We start from the raw sequence: 17,207 nt of genomic DNA, 5'->3' as shown, positions 1-17,207 counted from the left end.
CCTCATACAATGAACAGAGTTTGTTGCAATTATTGAAATTTGCCAAAGTTCAGGGCATAGTGGAAAAGGCTAGAAGGCTTGTGCAGAATAAATTAACCCTGTATTTTAAAAAGTTATGGGGTCTCCGACTTTTACAGCAGCATGTTTTTGAATCCTTGATAAAATAACCGATATCTTTTAAGAACACGGTCGACAACAAGCGTGAAGGCTGTTTGTGGTAGAACTGTACAAAAGGCGGCTAATTTTTTGTGAGATGACAAAAGCACGTTTGCAGCTTGGAAAGTTTTTATTTGACTACATCTTTTGTCCAAATTTGATGGGCTAGACATAAAATATGGTGCAGCATGTGGGGATCATTTCAAAGTTGAGCTTGCTTTGTAGTGTATTTGATTTAGAGGTTCCAATAAAATACTTCACAAGTGGGAGGGAAGAGAATGTATAGGGTGTCAAGTTGAAGAATTTAAACCAAGGTTAAATCTTGCCATTTTGTCGTCTAAAAGTCGACATTTATGATTTAAGTACGAACACGATATGTTTTTAAGGTCGTTGTCCCTGAACTAATGGAGAAACTTTTCGACTTCAAAAGATTGGCTATTCATCTTACATTCTCTTCACTACCCAAAGGGAAAAAGATAAAAGAAACAAGGAGGAACCAAAACACTATACGAATTGAGCGATGCCAAGAATGGATCGATCTGCAGGTCTTCACCCACCATTGAGCCCAGTGGGTTCGTCCTCAAGTAGACGCCGGCAATCCCTACGAACCTCGCCCTGCGACCCGGTCAGCACCCCAACCGAGCTCAGCTTGACCATGGCTCGGGCAAACTCCCTACGGAACAGGTCCGAGTCAATGGCGTAGTCGACGACCAAGTTGGCCGTAGCAGCGCTGGCCATGAGTTGCTGGTCCGCATACAGCACGCCGTACCCCTCGACGACGTTCTGGTAGAAGTGGCTGTCGAAGGTGTCATGGCCGCCGAAGTCCATGGGCAACTTAGTCCTACCATCCATGTCCGCTTCCTCGTCATCGTCTTCGGGGCAGATCAATTTCAAGCTCTCTGCCAGAGTCGAATTCATAGTTGGATCCGGCGAACCGTCGCCGGAGAAGTTGTATAGACGGGATTGGACAAAGCGGCAGTGTGTGTGTCCAATAGTATGCGCACCTTTCGAAAATCAATCACGTACCCAGAGAATGCGTGAAAAGAAATCAGATCATGGTAGCATGATCGTAAAAATTCATACCGTGATTTTCTCGTCCACCAACCACTCGTCTACTGGAGAGACCATGTTCGGAAAGTTGAGATAGTGACCGGAAAAATGAGAAGGCAGGGAGTACCTAGGAGAGTGATGGTATCATTCTGGTGTAGCCCACGTTCGTTGAAGGCAGCGAGGATGGCGGCGAGGGTGTCGAACGGAGAGGGAAGTTGGGCTTCGGCCGTCGCTGCTCTGGACACTCTGCCGTCACGCCTGCCGGTGCTCAGAGGGTAGAAAGGGCCGCCTGTCTGTTGTAAGAGCGGATGAACCAGCGTTAGACACGGCGGATTATTCCGTTGCTTCGTCCAAGAAATTAAGAAGAGAAATAGTGTCTGATTTTGACAGGACGTTTGGAACGAACCAGGAAGATAGCGTCGCGAGCAGAGAGTGCAACGATGTCAGCACAGGAAACGGTGAGTGGGCAGAGGTGTTCCAGCCTCTCCTTGACAGCGTCGATGACGTCGAACCCTCTCAGCGAGTTCTTGTTGGCCGACGCTTCCTTCTCCGACGGAGCACCTTCCCTCGAATCCAGCAGCACCGACGCGTCGCACCCCTGAATGCAAACCAAGACAACTGTTACTCGACCGCCGGAGTTGTCATTTCCGGCGGACCAAGAAAGGAAAGAAGTGAAGCGTGATCTTGGGGAGAATGGTTCTTGCCTGGACGAAGCAGTCGTGGAAGGCGAGTCGGAGGAGCCCGGGGGCGACGTCGGAACGTTTGGTGACGAAATCTTGGACGGTCTTGCGAATGACGAACTCCGCCTCCGGGCAAGCTTCGCGGTAGAAGTCGTACTGAAGGCCCGGCAGCTGGTCAGGATTGCCGTTGCTGTTGCCAGCGATGGCCGAACTGGAGAAGAGAGAGTCGCGCTGTCCCTGCCCGTCGTCTTGTCGCCTGTGTGTGGAGTTCTGAATGGAGAAGCAGAAGGTGATGAAGATGCCAACCATCATCGACCTGCTCAGCGCCCTCATCTTCTCTCTTCTTTTTCTTGGCTTCTATCTTGATCAAGTATTCAAGTGCTTATAGGATCTCTGCAGATTCTTCCATGGACTTTATAAGGCGTACGCGGACGACAAATTTGTAACGAGAGGTTGCAGCGATGTGCCAGATTGAGTAACAAGGACACGAATCGAATCACACGAGACACGATCTTGTATGCTGTTGACAAGAAATAAATAGTGTCTGCAGTTTAAGTCTACAGTGTTGTAGCATCAACGCTGCATATAGGATTTAATAATGGAACTAAGTCCTCTCACCTATTAAAATACGGTTGAATTGACTTGATGAATTTTAGAGTATTTGATGAGACCCACATACACTACATTTGATTTCCAAAAAAAACCAACTTTGCTAAGTGAAATTGAATTGAAAATCTGTTCAAAGTAGAAAGTCTTTAGGCATTTTATAAAACTTATAACATATATACGTGTATGTAATCTGCCTATTCCAATTGAATTGTTGACAGTGAGGTCTTTTAGATCTTACCTTCTGCACCTAATATTCTGCCTAAGTCTTTCAGTATTTTGCTCTCTTTTCCCTCACGCATGGTTTCTTACTTTGACTAACTACGTCTTCCACATAACTTTGAACTCTTTTAAACACGGATCGTGTTGTTCCTTTTATTATGGGAAGCCAAATGTCTACAAGGTTCATTTTTTCCAATTGGGAAAGTTTTATTTCACCAAAGGCTGTGGGATTTTAAAACAAGGATGACATTTGCTGACATTTTATGTGTTACACTAGTCCAAAATGAATGTTCCTTCACCGCCGGAATTTTATTCCACTGGAGGGAGAACTAGAAGTACAATTGAGTTTAAACCAGCATGACTAGATTTCCGTCTCCAAACTGGGTTTTTCTGATATCAATGAAACAAACGAAAAACTTTAGTAGATAAGAAGCGCAGGAGAATTTTGTTTGCGTTATTTGGAAGTGCATCGGATATTTAGAATGAGAACTAGTTCTGTTCTGTCTAGGGTATATTATGAGACTAACCACATAAACATGATTTTGATACTTCCAAAGCACAGAGAATCATCAAGTCAGAAGAAGATGATAGAAGAACCGCTTACCTATAAGAACTCGCTCTGCGAGAACTAGTTCTGCTCTGTCTAGGGTATATTATGAAATTAACCACATAAACATGATTTTGATACTTCCAAAGCACAGACAACCATCAAGTCAGAAGAAGATGATAGAAGAACCGCTTACCTATGTGAACTCACTCTGCCTTCTTCTCTTTACTTCCAGTTGAAGGGACAAAGAAGATGAGGAAAGAGAAGATGGTAGAAAGTATTAGTTGATCTCTTGGATCCTGGCTGAGTAATTAGTAGGTGTTATTCCGACAATCACCAGCCAATTTGCAGGAGACCCATCGTTATCCGTTTATTGCTGAGGGAGACGTACCGGTGGCATGTGAGGTGAAGGATACATGAGTGGTTATCATGGCGCGTCTTCTGACTGCGTCCGCTCGACTCCTTCCCGCCGCCGGCAGCGGCGATGTTGAAGGCCATTATCGGATCTTCGGAAGAGCCAGTGAGAGCTGTGCCGCTCAACACCGTCGTCCATCTCCGCCTGACACTACCATCCCTCCATTCCTCATCGCCCGCGAACCACCATCCATCAGAAGAAGACCCATTTCGACAACGGGTAGAGGAGGGAGAGGAGTAAGAACGCTTTCTCCTCCTCGTCCTTCTCCTTCGAGAAACGTTCCTTCTGCTGGATGGTTTCTGGGTTTCGGGCAGAAAGAAATGGTACTGCCGGAGATAGTGAAGGCCGGCGACCCGGTGCTTCACGAACCCGCGAGCGAGGTCGCATTGCAGGATGTCGGCTCGGAACGGATCCAGAAAGTGATCGACGACATGGTCGCGGTGATGAGGAAGGCTCCCGGCGTCGGTCTTGCTGCCCCTCAAATTGGTATTCCTCTGAAGGTATGTCTTTGTTCCTTATCCGCAACCCCTTGAAAAAGACTCTGTTTTACTTCCATTGTTGGGTGAATCTTTCTCAGACATTTGTGATCCGGATACATGGTAGATTGGCTTGCTTTTTTCTACTAATTTTTTAGTTCATTAAGGCAGGCCAGATTTCAAAAACCTTTCAATCTTCCTGCATTATATGAATTTCAGAGTCATTGTGTTTCTAGAGTCATTATTACTTTGGTTTCCTACTGGTATAGTGAAAATGATTTTCAGGAAAGCCAGTTTCGTAAGCTTCAATTACTTTCATCTTTACTCGAGATGTTGTCCTTCTTCTGCCCTGGAATTCCTTGTGAAGTTTCAAGCCATTTCCCTGAACATGAAGAAAAGAGATGGTATCTTTGCGCCAATGCCTTTTGAAATGCTCTTCTGTTGGATAGATTATTCTAACTGGAATCAGTAGAGTATTATAACGAATGATGACGGTTTTCGTTCTCTAAATAATCAGCAAGGGCATATTTGAGGATTGAAATTCGTTTTACATATGAAAGCAAATTAATAACTAAATCGTATTTCTGCAGAACTTCATGGGACTTTCCTTTCTTGCCAAATTATCTAGCCAAGTGCCGTCTTCTGCAAAACTATTGTTCATGTAACCATTTCCCTCTCATTTACTATTATTCTTACTACTTGCAACTGCTGCTGATACATGCAGTCTGTAGAAAGCTCACTTATGAAAATAAAGAAAGATCTCCTAGTCTATAAAAAAGGGAAGATATTTGGCATGTATCTCAAAGCTTGGAGATTGTTATTCGTCAACAGTTGTATTGTGATTACAAGTTCTAGAGTAATTGGATCTAGAAAATAGTCATTTCTTTAGAGGTTTGAGTTGTAGGCAATGAATAAGAATCTGCATGGAAAATGTCTAGGGAGTGCTGTAGAATTGTTTAAAATTATGACAATTTTATGCATATGCAAACCTTTAAAAAAGAAGATACGCAAAATGACGTTCAAGGAAATGAAGCAAGTCAGGCTGGTGACTCGGAATATTGTCATGTTTGAGAGGAGGGCTCCTTAATCAATTAATTCCTTCTTTCCAGAGAATCAGAGACTCTAGACGGGGAGGACTAGGGTGTGCTTGGGATGGGGGGGGGAGGGGAGGATTGGTTGGTTGGTTTGTTAAGCATCTTACTCATTGCAAGGCTACTTCTTCATGAAAAGATACTCATGCAGGAAATTGATTCCCGATGGGAGGCGATGCAACTTCGTTTTCATAGGAGGAGGGGTTTTGCATCCAATGGGGGGACTCGTCCTCCTGTAACAGTGTTTGAACCAAGTGTTTGCTTCATTGCAGGATAGAAATCTTCACGGTGATTCCAACGATAGTATTTTTGAGAATCACTAGGATAGTGCCTCTTAGGATTATTTTCTTATGCCTAAGTTTCTAAACAGAGGTTTTTGGCACTGAACATGATAAACATGCAGATATACCAAATTATTAGATTATTAATCCAATCTGATAACTACCGTAGTATTCGTTCGTCATGAATGCATCCTTATTCTTTCATTAGGTCGTGAACTTGTCTCTGAATATCATGCACAAGATGGAGGTCTAAAGGTACATACTGTTTTATTCTTAGTTCTTTACATTTGAATCTTTGAGTTGAGGGCCTCTCTCGCCTTTCCTCCAGGTTTGGCCTTAGTCGGGTAATAGCTCTCCAAAGGCATATAAAATGCTGAAGGGTAGTACTTTATCTTTCAATACCCCAAATTTTCAAAAGTATGTTTTTTACTAAAAAAAAGATTTATTTACATGCTTCGGTGCAGATCATAGTTTTGGAGGATACAGAAACTTATATTAGTTATGCTTCCAAGGAGGAAACTAGAGCCCAGGACAGGCGGCCCTTTGAACTTCTGGTAAGCGGTAACTTTTCAGAAGAATGTTTCCATGATTTATAATATGTTGTATAAACTTGTTCCTAATCATCTAGTATCATTCTCTGAAAGGTGATTATAAACCCAAAACTTACGAAGAAGGGTGACAGAACTGCAATGTTTTTCGAAGGCTGCTTGAGGTGAGAAGCACATTGCTATACCTTTGCCTGCTGCATTGCAAATGAGAATGCTGTTCATGTTTCTTCTGCTTGGTGTCATGAGTCATGGAGGTCGTTCGTTGTTTCTTCTGTCATAGATTTTCATTATAATTCTGTAGCTCATTCTTGCATGTTACAGTGTTGATGGTTTTAGAGCACTTGTTGAGCGCCACCTTGAGGTTGAAGTTACAGGACTCGGGCGGGACGGCCGGCCGCTTAAAGTGGAAGCTGTTGGGTGGAAGGCTCGCATATTACAGCATGAGTGTGACCATCTTGATGGCACCATTTATGTAGATAAAATGATCCCAAGAACATTCAGAACCGTTGAGAATTTGAATTTACCTTTACCCTCTGGGTCTCCCAAGCTGGGCGTTTGTTGATTTTTCTTCAAGGAGCAGGCATGTATGTCTGACGCTATATTTTGTTGGAAGTGCCATTGATATCCTTCTTGCTGACAGCAAGCAATCATGTAGCTGATCCTGCAAAATTACGGTAAAAGATTCTGTCAATTCATGAGCTACTCATGTTTTTGTGCGTGTTTATATTGAGGTGTCCAGAAACATAAACTCTAGGGAACTTTTTGAAATTTTAGTTGGCAAATTTAACCATATAAACATACCAACAAGTGCAATACCTGAGAATAGAAATAACATTATTCACTTTAGATTAAATTTCTTAAGGAGAACCTTATATAAGGTTGCATGATGGTGGCTGTTATTTAACTTGAACACTATCATTGTCAAGTGGAACCAGGTTACCATAAATTGGTCGATTCGAGTCAAATCAGCAGCAACAAAATTATGCACCAAGTGTGTCGACATATATATGTATATATAGGCACACGCACAATTTCTTGGCGGTCTTTTGAATTCTCTCAAAATTTTCCAATTCAAATATAGTTTTAGGTATTGACAAAACTTACACTTGTAAGTTGTAAGGGCACGTTCAAGCACTTTGCCTAGATGCTTCTCTGACCCGCAACTCTCATGCTTTGAAAACGGATTACGGCCATGATTTTTATTTTTATATTCTCTTGCCGGCATCTTTGTCAGATACTAAAACGCCCACATTTTAAATGAATGGGCGTAAACCACAATAAATAAATCAATAAATAATATTAAAAGACTCTTAACCTTGCACAAATTGAGAAGGCCACCTCAAGTAGCAAAATTTTTTGTTTGGCTGTTTGAAGGTTCTGGAATTCTGGCAAGTGGCTAACGTGGGAACCCGTATTTTTCCATTTCAGTTTATCAAAAAGACATTTTTTAGAGTTCCACTTTTGTCTTCATATGGGGTCAGCTAGTTTATCAACCAGTTTCAATCCCTAGCACACACAGTCTCATGTTATGGAGCTAACGTACAACCTAATCTGGTTTGAAATGAGAGCAACTTCCCTGTTATGACATAACAGAGAAGTGCGTGGAAGCCGTCCTTCCATAAGTAGGTGACCGAAATTTTCTAAAATCGCTGCACTTGTACCTGTATCCGACTTACGTCAAAAGACATAATCAGTTCCGATTTGAGATATAAAATATTTTTTTTTTCAAAGTATCTTTCCATAAATTTCAAAAATATCATTTTCAAAATATAAAATATTTGATTTTCACAAAATCATGCTTCTTTCAATAAATTTCAAAAATATCTTTTTGAAAATATAAAGTAATTTAGTTTGACAAAGTCAAGCATCTTTCTATAAATTTGAATATCCTTTTCATTTCATGAAGAACAAGTCTTCTGCTTCACCTGGTCAATGCCGACGTGGTGCCCAGGTCTGAATGCTTATCTAACTCTTTATCTAACTTTATCAAGGTAACAACCGTGGAAGTCAGCAATGTGCAGCCATTAGACCTTTGAATTCCTCTGGAGTTGATCAATTCCCCTACGTTTCAGAACACGGCCGAGCGGATAAAGAGACGCCTATTTTGGCACCTTCTGCATCTCCCTCCTCGCTGTCGCTGCTGTTCTTTCACTCCCTCTCTATAAAATTGACTTGAATAGGTCCCTACTAACATCAGTAGATCAGATCTAGCCTTGTTGGTGGTCGAAATAGCCGGCATAGTTGCAGCACCATGAAGGAGAGCTTCGATTTCTTTGCTCCGCCACCTCCTCCTCCTCCCTTTGACATCTCGGAGCCCCAGCAGTCTGAGCCCAGCCCTCTCACCGCGAATGCCAGCGATAAAGAGAGTGGTCGAGTCGGGTTCGAGCAGAAGCGAGCAGTTGGTAAGCTCCGTGACAGCAGAGATGGCAGCAGGTTTGGCACAGACTTCCGGAAGGCTACCGTGAAACCAGAAGAGGATATAGATCAGTCTGCTGAGGCCTTCATCAAGAAATTTCATACAGAGCTGCGCATGCAACGCCTGGAGTCGATTGAGAATTACCATCAAATGCTAGCAAGAGGAACTTAAACAGTCTGTTGCTATTACCATCATCACTGACAACATTCATTTACCTTGTGCATAGTTGAAGAATCAGTCCAGGAGTTGTAAGGTTTGAGTTTGTCAGGGGTTGGATGGATAGCTTTGATTGTGGTTCTGTGGTCAGTTTGGATTTTCGTTTCTTCATAGGATGTTCTTCATGAACAACTCATATATTTTCTTTACCTTGAATTCTTTTGCTAGGAATCCATTCTTTATATATGTTATTACTTATAAAACAAGTTCATTTAGTTCTTGAAAATATACGCTCCAGATAATAGATTATTTTCTTCGGGGCGGTCCTTCCAATGCCTAGTTGTTTGTTGTATTGGGATTCAAATGTGCTTTCGCATCAAACAAACCACATAGATAACGACAATATGGTCAAAGTTCCTGAAAAAGAGCATCAATAGAATATAAAAAAGCATAATCCAAATTAGCCACGCCTTGTGCTGCTAGGAGGAGCATGAAGTCCAACCTACAAACCTCTCTCTCTCTCTCTCTAAGAAATGATATATGATCTGTCTTTTTCCTGTTGGCATATCATAGGATTTTCTCGATCAATTGGGATGAGGTCATAGTATATAGACTATGGCCTCATCCCAATTGATCGATAAGATCCTGTGATATACCAACAGGAAAAAGACAGATCACAGATCATTTCTTATTAGAATTTTGAGTCCTGAATATCAGAACTGAACTCTCTCCGGAGACACCTGATAAAATTGGAAAACGAATGTCAAACTACCGAACTGAAAATTTGAAAAGCTCAGCAGCACGACACCGCATCTGGCAGAAGCGTTGCCAATATGTCTATGAGATTTAACTTTCCAGATTTTTTTTTTCAATTAAAACATAAACTCAGCTTTATAAGCAACAACGTTCGAATTTTCTAAATGGTGATACAACTTCAACTATCCAATTGTCTATGATCAAGTTCAGCATATCCCCAAATCGTCCAAGAAAAAATATACACCCAAACAACAGAGATCACACCCCCACTCACTCAAACACCATGAAGAGATTCTCGAGTTTAAAGAACGAATCATAGTCCCATACTCGTATTTATAGAATCAAAACTATGTTTTTCATAATCAAACTAGGAAACTTAGCACAGAGAGAGAGATTGGAATATGCATATTTAGAAAAGCATCAAAAGAGCAAGTATCACCAACTGTAGTGCCATATAGGACTGACGGCACATGCCATTTCCCAAGGCATTAATCATCATGTCAACGATGGTGACCAATAGGTTTTCATTTCTTATAGATGAACCTTTCTAATCATGTAACACAATTAAAAATTCTTTATACAAATTTTTAAAGCATTGCATTGACAAAAAATGTATTAACTATATTGACTAGTTCAACTCTGTTAGACAATACTAAAGTAAATAAAGAACTTGGAAAAGTTGCAGAGATCTTCCAAATGATTGAAGCGACAAAATCAATGCACAGTTTTAGGTGAGCATTATTCAACTGTAGTGCCCTTCCAGCAAGTAAGAGAACATGTGCTGCCTTCATCCTAACAGTAGCAAAAATTCAATGAGCTACCATTATGCTTTGCAAATAACAAACTGTAGTCTAAAAATTGGACTATACTTGTGTGGACGAAGTACACACCTACTCCAATCAACCCAAATAGTCTCATGTCGGACATTTACAATGAAGATTGGGTGCAAAAATCTCCTCTTATAAGATCCATTTTTTTTCATGTTTAATTCACAGCCAAATAATTATTGTATTGGCAAAACACATTATCAATTATTTGCCAAAGACACTTGATATGACATCCTGTAGTCTGAAAGAGAGAAGAAAAGAGCAGGAAAAAAGACATTAAGGACATGAAAAATAAATGCAAGAGAAAGATGGCAGAAAGACACAGACAAGAAGTAAAAGAAAAAATGTCAGAAGAAAAATGGAGCGTAAGAAAAAAGGAGGAAGCGTATTAGTGTGTCCCTGGAGCCACACAAGGTCTCTGGAGGAAGGAAAGACAGAACAACAAATAGATATAGGCTGCCCCAGTAAAGACACACCCTTTCTCTCCTCTTGTGATCATTTTCTGATTGAACTTTTAATAATATGTTGATCTAGAGTTCAGGCGCTCATCTCACGTAAATTAAGGCATTTGAATGCTCTCGTAAGGTTGAAACATATGCGCAATTTCAAGTATTCTGCTTATGTTTCACTTCTGGACATAGTTGTTGTACCTTGTACTATGTTTCTGGCATCAATTGTCACCACTTCTCTCGGTGATCATACTTAAAGAGGTTCAGGTCCTTGCTGAACATGAACCTGTTTTCTGTGGTGATTGTTAGACAAGATTGCAATTACATTCTGATTGGAGTCAAGCGACATATTCTCCAGCCTTTATCAAAGAGAATAGAAGGCATTCTTTTCTCTAGAGTCTCAAGTTTCTAGGAGAAATTTGGATACAGAATCGGACTAGAATATATTTGAGGGGTTGAAGTCAATGAGAACAATATTTTCAACTTTGACAAGAGAAGAGATATAAAATGAGCTATTGCTTGAAAAATCTGGCACCGCTTGGCCTGATATTATGTGTTGTTAGAGTGGAAACTCATGATCCACAAACAGCCTTCTGAAGTTTGTAGAGAAGTTGCAAAGAAGTTTCAGTGAAAGGAGGGGGTCAGCAAAATCAGCATCCACTTTGTGGCCCATATCATATTCTCCATTTCAATATTCTCAATTACTATCAGAAGCATGAAAATGCGAAGATAGGAAGTTCAATAGACCGCACAATCACCAAAACATTTTTTCATCTAGATGCTGTAACGAAAAACATGTCTGACAAAACTGACTAATCAATATATATATATGTAACAGATATGTGGAGTTGTACACATAAGATGTACCAAAACACCACCACAAGAGATGAGATACCACAGTAGACATAAAATTCCCCCGTCACTGTAGATACAATCACAGTCATTTATAAATTTTATTGGTCATACTGAACAAGAAAGGGAAATAGCCAAAATTGGAAGCATGCCAACAGCCCACTGTACACACTGCACAGCTAAATCAACATCAAGAAATGTTCTTCTGCATTTGCCACAACAAACGTGAAAACTTGAAGGCATTAGGAGGGTTACTCACCAGTATCAATAAATCCGCCATTAACCCTCTATAAACAACACATTCCACCTCAAAGTATGAATCTATAATAGTGACAATATAATAAAATCACAGCACAAAGGATTGGAAAATCAAGTGTACAAGAAATACTTGACTTCCTTACTCTCAATTTACTGAGTATAGGACATGAACATCTAAAATTACCACATAGATCGCACTGTTGTCAATATTCCAAGTTCAACAGTGGAAAGGCACCAAAAGAATAGCAGTTACTCTATACGTTATGCAATGAACCGAGACTTTTGGTTAAAAAAAAAGAAAATAAAAAGACTACCACCATATGCAATATGGTTGAACAGTTAACCCTCAAAATGGTTGCCAACAATTATACAAGAATTGTTTCCACGGGAAAAGAATTTGGAGAGAGAGGGGGGGGGGGGCGGGGCTGGGAGGGGGACGGGTGTGCATACATCGATTTGCTGGAAGGTTAAGCACAACATATTTAAGTCGAAGCTTTCTCAGACAGTTTATTTCACTAAATACCGAAAACAAGTACAAAACCTCAGTCTTTTTCTCGGGTGATCCTGCATAACCACTTAATGTGCGCATGAGATACAAGAATGTTACGAGTCTGTTATCTAATAACATCACCCCATGTTCTTTGAAGAAATGATTTCCCATTAAGATGGATAACTGATAAATATCCACTTCATTGCACGTTCCAAAAGACCAATTCTGCAGTAGGATGAAGAAGCTAAACTAACTACGAAACTCTTCTCCAGTACACAATCACACATTTAGACTTACAACTGTCGCTGAAGCAAGACAACCAGTTCCAGTACGCCTCTAAATTCACAGCCCAAAGGATGCCAGTTTCTTCTTTAGCACATCCATCACTGATCCGAAATCGGCCTTCACCTGAACCGGCGGGTTAGCAAACCGGCACGCCATCTCTTCAATCTCCTTGGAGTGGTAAGCAATCTTCGATTGCGTAAACTTCAATCCATGGGCAGTGCTAACCACCACAGTTCGATCGGTTTTACCAATCACTCCACTGTTCCTAAGCTTGATCAGTGAGGCCAAAGCAACGCCAGTGTGGGGGCATATGAACATCCCTGAGAGATCTGCCTGCGCCATGGCATCCATTAGCTCCTCCTCCGTCGCCTCCTCGACGATGCCGTCGGACTTCTGAAGTGCATACACAGCCCTGTCGATAGAAACAGGATCTCCTATCTGAATTGCCGAGGCAAACGTCTCTCCAGCCTTCACTGGCTTGAAATCCGCCCACCCCGACTTGTAATGGAGGTAAAGAGGGTTGGCATTGGCTGCCTGCGCGCAGACGAGGCGCGGAATCCTGTCAACCAGGCCCAATTCCTTGCACATATGAAAGCCCTTGTAGAAGGCATATATGTTGCCGAGATTGCCGCCGGGGACGATGACCCAATCCGGCACCTCCCAGTCGAACTGCTGCAAGATCTCGATTGCGGCCGTCTTCTGGCCCTCCAGCCTGAGGCTGTTGAGAGAATTAGCCAAGTATATGGGGAGCTCAGCGGTGACTTCCCGGATCAACCGCATGCAGCCGTCAAAGTCGGTGTCGAGGCTGAGGACGAAGGCACCATTGGCAATGGGCTGGACGAGCTGGGCCATGGAGATGCGGTTGGCGGGGAGGAAGACAATGGCGGGAATGCCCGCGGCGGCGCAGTAGGCAGAGAGGGCGGCGGAGGTATCGCCAGTGGAGGCGCAGCCAACGCCGACAAGGGGCCGATTGAGCTTCCTCAGGCGGTTCACCTGGCTGACCAGGACGGTCATGCCGAGGTCCTTGAAGCTGCCGGTATGGCTGATGCCGCAGTGCTTCACCCACAGGTCGTTCATGCCCAACACCTCCTTGCCGTAGCGCTCTGCCCAGAAAAGGTTGGAGTTTCCCTCGAACGCGCTGACGATGTGGTCGCTGTCTATCCCCGGCAGCACCCATTCCTTCTTGCTCCAGACGCCGGAGCCGTACGGCCAGGTCGTCTTCCCCACCCTAGAGTCGAAAAGGTTCTTCCAGTACTCCCCATCGAACTTCTTCAGCGCCTCCATGTCGTGCCGGACGTCGAGCAGCGCGCCGGAGCGGCTCCTGTACACGATCTCATCGAGGGAGTACTCCTCCTCCGTGTCGAGCGGCGCGTTGAACGGCACGTACTTGGCCGAGAATCCGTGGCTTTCGGCGCCGTTGCTGTGCAACTTCCGTGCAGCCTCCTCGCGGATGCTTTCGTCCGCCGGGCGCCGGTGCTTCGACGGCTGCACGACGGAAGCTGTGACGCCGCTGCTTAATCCCCTCCTTCTGCTACCATAACAGAACACGGAAGAAGGCAGCCGTTGGTGAATGATGGTAGTGGGAGACACTCTGTCTCTGAGAGAGGAGGAGGAAGAGGAGGACGGGTGAAGCACAGTAGAGAACGATGCGGCCGCCATGATCCCTCCCCACTTAGCAGTTTCTGCTACCTCTCAACCAATGACGACGACGACGACGACGACGACAGTACGATGATGACGGAGACGAGGCTCTCTCCCTCTGATCCTCACAGAAGGAAGGAGAGTAGAGAGGCAGCAGCCGGGCGACTAGGGCTTTGCGCGAGTGGCAAACCCAACAGGAGTGGCAGCGGATCTGATCACCTTTTAACGTGATCCATCATCTCCGCCGTCCCTTCTTCAAGACCTTTTCAAGATACGTGCTTTCTACAAGTAACAATTTCAAAAAGACGCTCAAGACTTTCATATCTACAAATTCGTGCCTAACCTTTGAATTACTCTTCCGACGACTATAATTAACAAACAGGCCCTGATGCTTGCTACTACCATCTATTTAACTGCAGCTGTTGTTCATCTTTGAATTATTTTGCACTTCATAGATAACTGGTAACGGAGTCTCTTCTTTGCAAGTAGCGAATTGCACGATGAAGATAAAGACAAATTGATTTGTTTTAGCTCATGAGAACTTCTTGATGAAGAAGAGTTTCAGAGCAGAGCTTGAAACAGACCAAGAAAGAACTTCTTGGGAGTTCTGCTAAACAAGAAACTTTTGCTATAAAAAACTTACGCTTTATTACTTTGACTTCAAACGTCGATTTTCTATTATCATTAGAAAATCTTTGAGAGGTACCCAGTTTTTCTATTCAAAAGTTGATCTCCACTTGCTCTGACATTAGTGGGTTGAAGTCAAAAAAAGAAAAAAAAAAGGTTAGGAAATCTTCATATGAAATCTATGTAAGTTTATAATAAAGAGCGGATGGTCCATATGGAAAAGTTTCTAAACATGATTGAACTGCCAATAAGATATAAAACTGGATTTCAACAAAAACAGGCCATGTGTTGGAAACTTTAAAAGTTGAGGCAGGGAGCATGTGTTGAAGGTTTTGGAAAGTTGAGACAGATTTTGGAAAATAAGGCTTGTTAAAGATTCCCCATCCTTTTTCTGCAACTTCAAAAGAAAAAATAGTGAATTCAGAGGGCACTTGCCCTCTTGACAGGAAGAAACGTTTGCCGTAAAAAGTTTGCAGAAAAGATACTTGGTGCCCCAAGATGGACACCTTTTTTATCATTTTCTTTATTAAACAATATAAAAATAAAATACTTCTGTTATCAGGCTTCATTGATTTTTTTTTTCTATTTTTCTCTACTATACCAAGTTCCAAGGGGAATATGCCGGGAGACAGGCTCCTCAGTCCTCACATACGTACAAACCAAAATTACAGACTACTAACCAACCAGAGAGGAACTGCTTTCTGTCCCCTAACAGGCCAAACCAGCAATCAAAAACACCCAAGAAAAGAACAAGCCAAAAACCAAGTCGGTTGCAACGAGCATTGTCGTCCCATGTCTAGCCTTCTGTCCATTGTTCCATAGTTGCAGAGAAGAAGACGAAGGGAAATGGCAATAGACTTGAATTCTTCTTTGAGCATCTCTCGTCTCCTCCATTTGTCTTCATATTTTCTTCTGCTTTCTAGCTTCCCTCTTAACCTCTTCACCCAAAATTTGTTATTTGACAGGATAGTGCAGTTGTCCTCATGGACCTGCTCTTCAAGCTAAGCTCAGAAGGCAGCAGCTCCAGCTCTTGACTTCCCCTTGAAGGAGGAGCTTTTCATCTCACCACCCATCAAAAGAGTCGAAGCTCCCACTCGTCCTTTGTTTTCATAGGGTACAAGACATGCTTTGGTGCATCAGGGTGCTGTTGCCGCCGTGCTTCTTCAACTTGCGTGCTGAAGACCTCCCATTTGAGGCACAAAAGAGTTGATGTTTTGAAAATTCAAACTAAAATTAGCTGCCTATCAGCCCCCGCTCCAACTATTGCGCCAACCTCTGAGAATTGATAGCAAATTGCCCAGTCATTTGCCCATTCACTCTAACTTTTCCAAACTGGTGCTTATACCTGCCATTGTTCCTTCGGGAGTCAACTAGCTCAATACAGATCCCAGCCGCGTAGTCATTCCGATCATCGCAAAATATACCAAGGGTCATCCAAATTTTCAGAAGGTTTCTCTCCTTGTCTTTGATCAGGATATCCTTGGACACCGCTTGACAAGTTCTCCATATTATCTTAATGATGCTCTGCACATTGAGTTCCTTCTCAGCATCATGGGCAGCCTGGTTTCTCCACCACCAGATTTTCCAGACCACTATTTGCATGCAAGGGCCCCAACATTTGTGAACCAAGGCCGGCTTTATTCTGGCTTTACACCAGATCTCCTCTTCTTTTTTTGGATCCAGCCATGGAACCCTAGTGCTTTTCTTTACTAAAAGTAAGTGGAAAGATGCATTGGCTTTGAAGACCTCAACATAGGCCATCCATGTCCATGGCCGAAAGCGCTTTCTGTGTTATGCTCTGAACATAGTGAGATATGTTCTCATGTTATTTTAAGGCAGGAATATTTTTGGTAATTTTGCAGAGAATGTTTTTCATATTCTACTTTTGCCGTATAGAGGGAGGGGTCTTCCATTTAACAAGTGAAAGCATTTTAATCATTTTTAAGCCATAGCATATGGTCTCTTGTTAAGGGTAGGGCTACACTTGAGATGAGTCGAGCTCGAGTTGAGCCAGCTCGAGCTCGATAGAACAAGTTTGAGCTCGATTGAATGATAAAACATCGAGCTCAAACTCAACTCGTTTAACTCATTTAACTTGTTTATGTTAAGCATGTCTAGTTTTTTTTTAACTCGTTTAGTTGTTGTTTAATTATTTCTCATCATAATTCAACATTCATTATGTAGCCGAGTCGTCGGGTCGAATTTAAATAAGTTGAATTCTTACCATTTGAACTCAACTTGTTTAACATTTTGAGCATACATTTGAACTCAAGCTAGACTCATTTATAGACGAGACGAGTTCGAGTTGAGTCTAGCTCAAACTAGCTCGACTTGAGTATGGCTCAAACTAACTTGACTCATTGTGTAGCCTTAGTTAA

General features: G+C 42.5%; 3 protein-coding genes across 4 annotated transcripts; 1 reads left to right on the top strand and 2 right to left on the bottom strand.

Annotated features, from left to right (window-relative positions):
• Positions 1–612: 612 nt before the first annotated feature.
• On the bottom strand, positions 613–3,522 carry LOC116258047 (putative Peroxidase 48). The gene is made up of 5 exons (XM_031635122.2): positions 3,458–3,522; positions 1,911–2,406; positions 1,613–1,804; positions 1,334–1,499; positions 613–1,160 (listed from the first exon to the last, which is right to left on the bottom strand). The coding sequence occupies exons 2-5, from the start codon at positions 2,217–2,219 to the stop codon at positions 706–708; spliced, it is 1,122 nt and encodes a 373-aa protein (XP_031490982.1). The 5' UTR covers positions 2,220–2,406; positions 3,458–3,522; the 3' UTR covers positions 613–705.
• LOC116257540 (peptide deformylase 1A, chloroplastic) lies at positions 3,521–8,930 on the top strand. 2 transcript variants are annotated; one of them, XR_007572265.1, is made up of 5 exons: positions 3,521–4,176; positions 5,989–6,078; positions 6,169–6,236; positions 6,394–6,746; positions 8,064–8,930. XR_007572265.1 is itself a non-coding variant. In XM_050075556.1 (4 exons), the coding sequence occupies exons 1-4, from the start codon at positions 3,691–3,693 to the stop codon at positions 6,632–6,634; spliced, it is 885 nt and encodes a 294-aa protein (XP_049931513.1). In that variant the 5' UTR covers positions 3,521–3,690; the 3' UTR covers positions 6,635–6,774. The 2 variants fall into 2 exon arrangements, 1 of the variants encoding a protein (XP_049931513.1); XM_050075556.1 differs by lacking the exon at positions 8,064–8,930 and having other exon boundaries at positions 6,394–6,774.
• A 3,337-nt stretch (positions 8,931–12,267) lies between these two features.
• Positions 12,268–14,405, bottom strand: LOC116257532 (threonine synthase, chloroplastic-like). Its single transcript, XM_031634379.2, has one exon. It carries the CDS (start codon positions 14,218–14,220, stop codon positions 12,619–12,621), a length of 1,602 nt encoding a protein of 533 aa, XP_031490239.1. The 5' UTR covers positions 14,221–14,405; the 3' UTR covers positions 12,268–12,618.
• Positions 14,406–17,207: the final 2,802 nt, after the last annotated feature.

This window comes from Nymphaea colorata, chromosome 1 (genome assembly GCF_008831285.2).
Source record: "Nymphaea colorata isolate Beijing-Zhang1983 chromosome 1, ASM883128v2, whole genome shotgun sequence".
Taxonomy (NCBI): Eukaryota; Viridiplantae; Streptophyta; class Magnoliopsida; order Nymphaeales; family Nymphaeaceae; genus Nymphaea; species Nymphaea colorata.
This window is presented reverse-complemented; position numbering and strand designations above follow the sequence as displayed.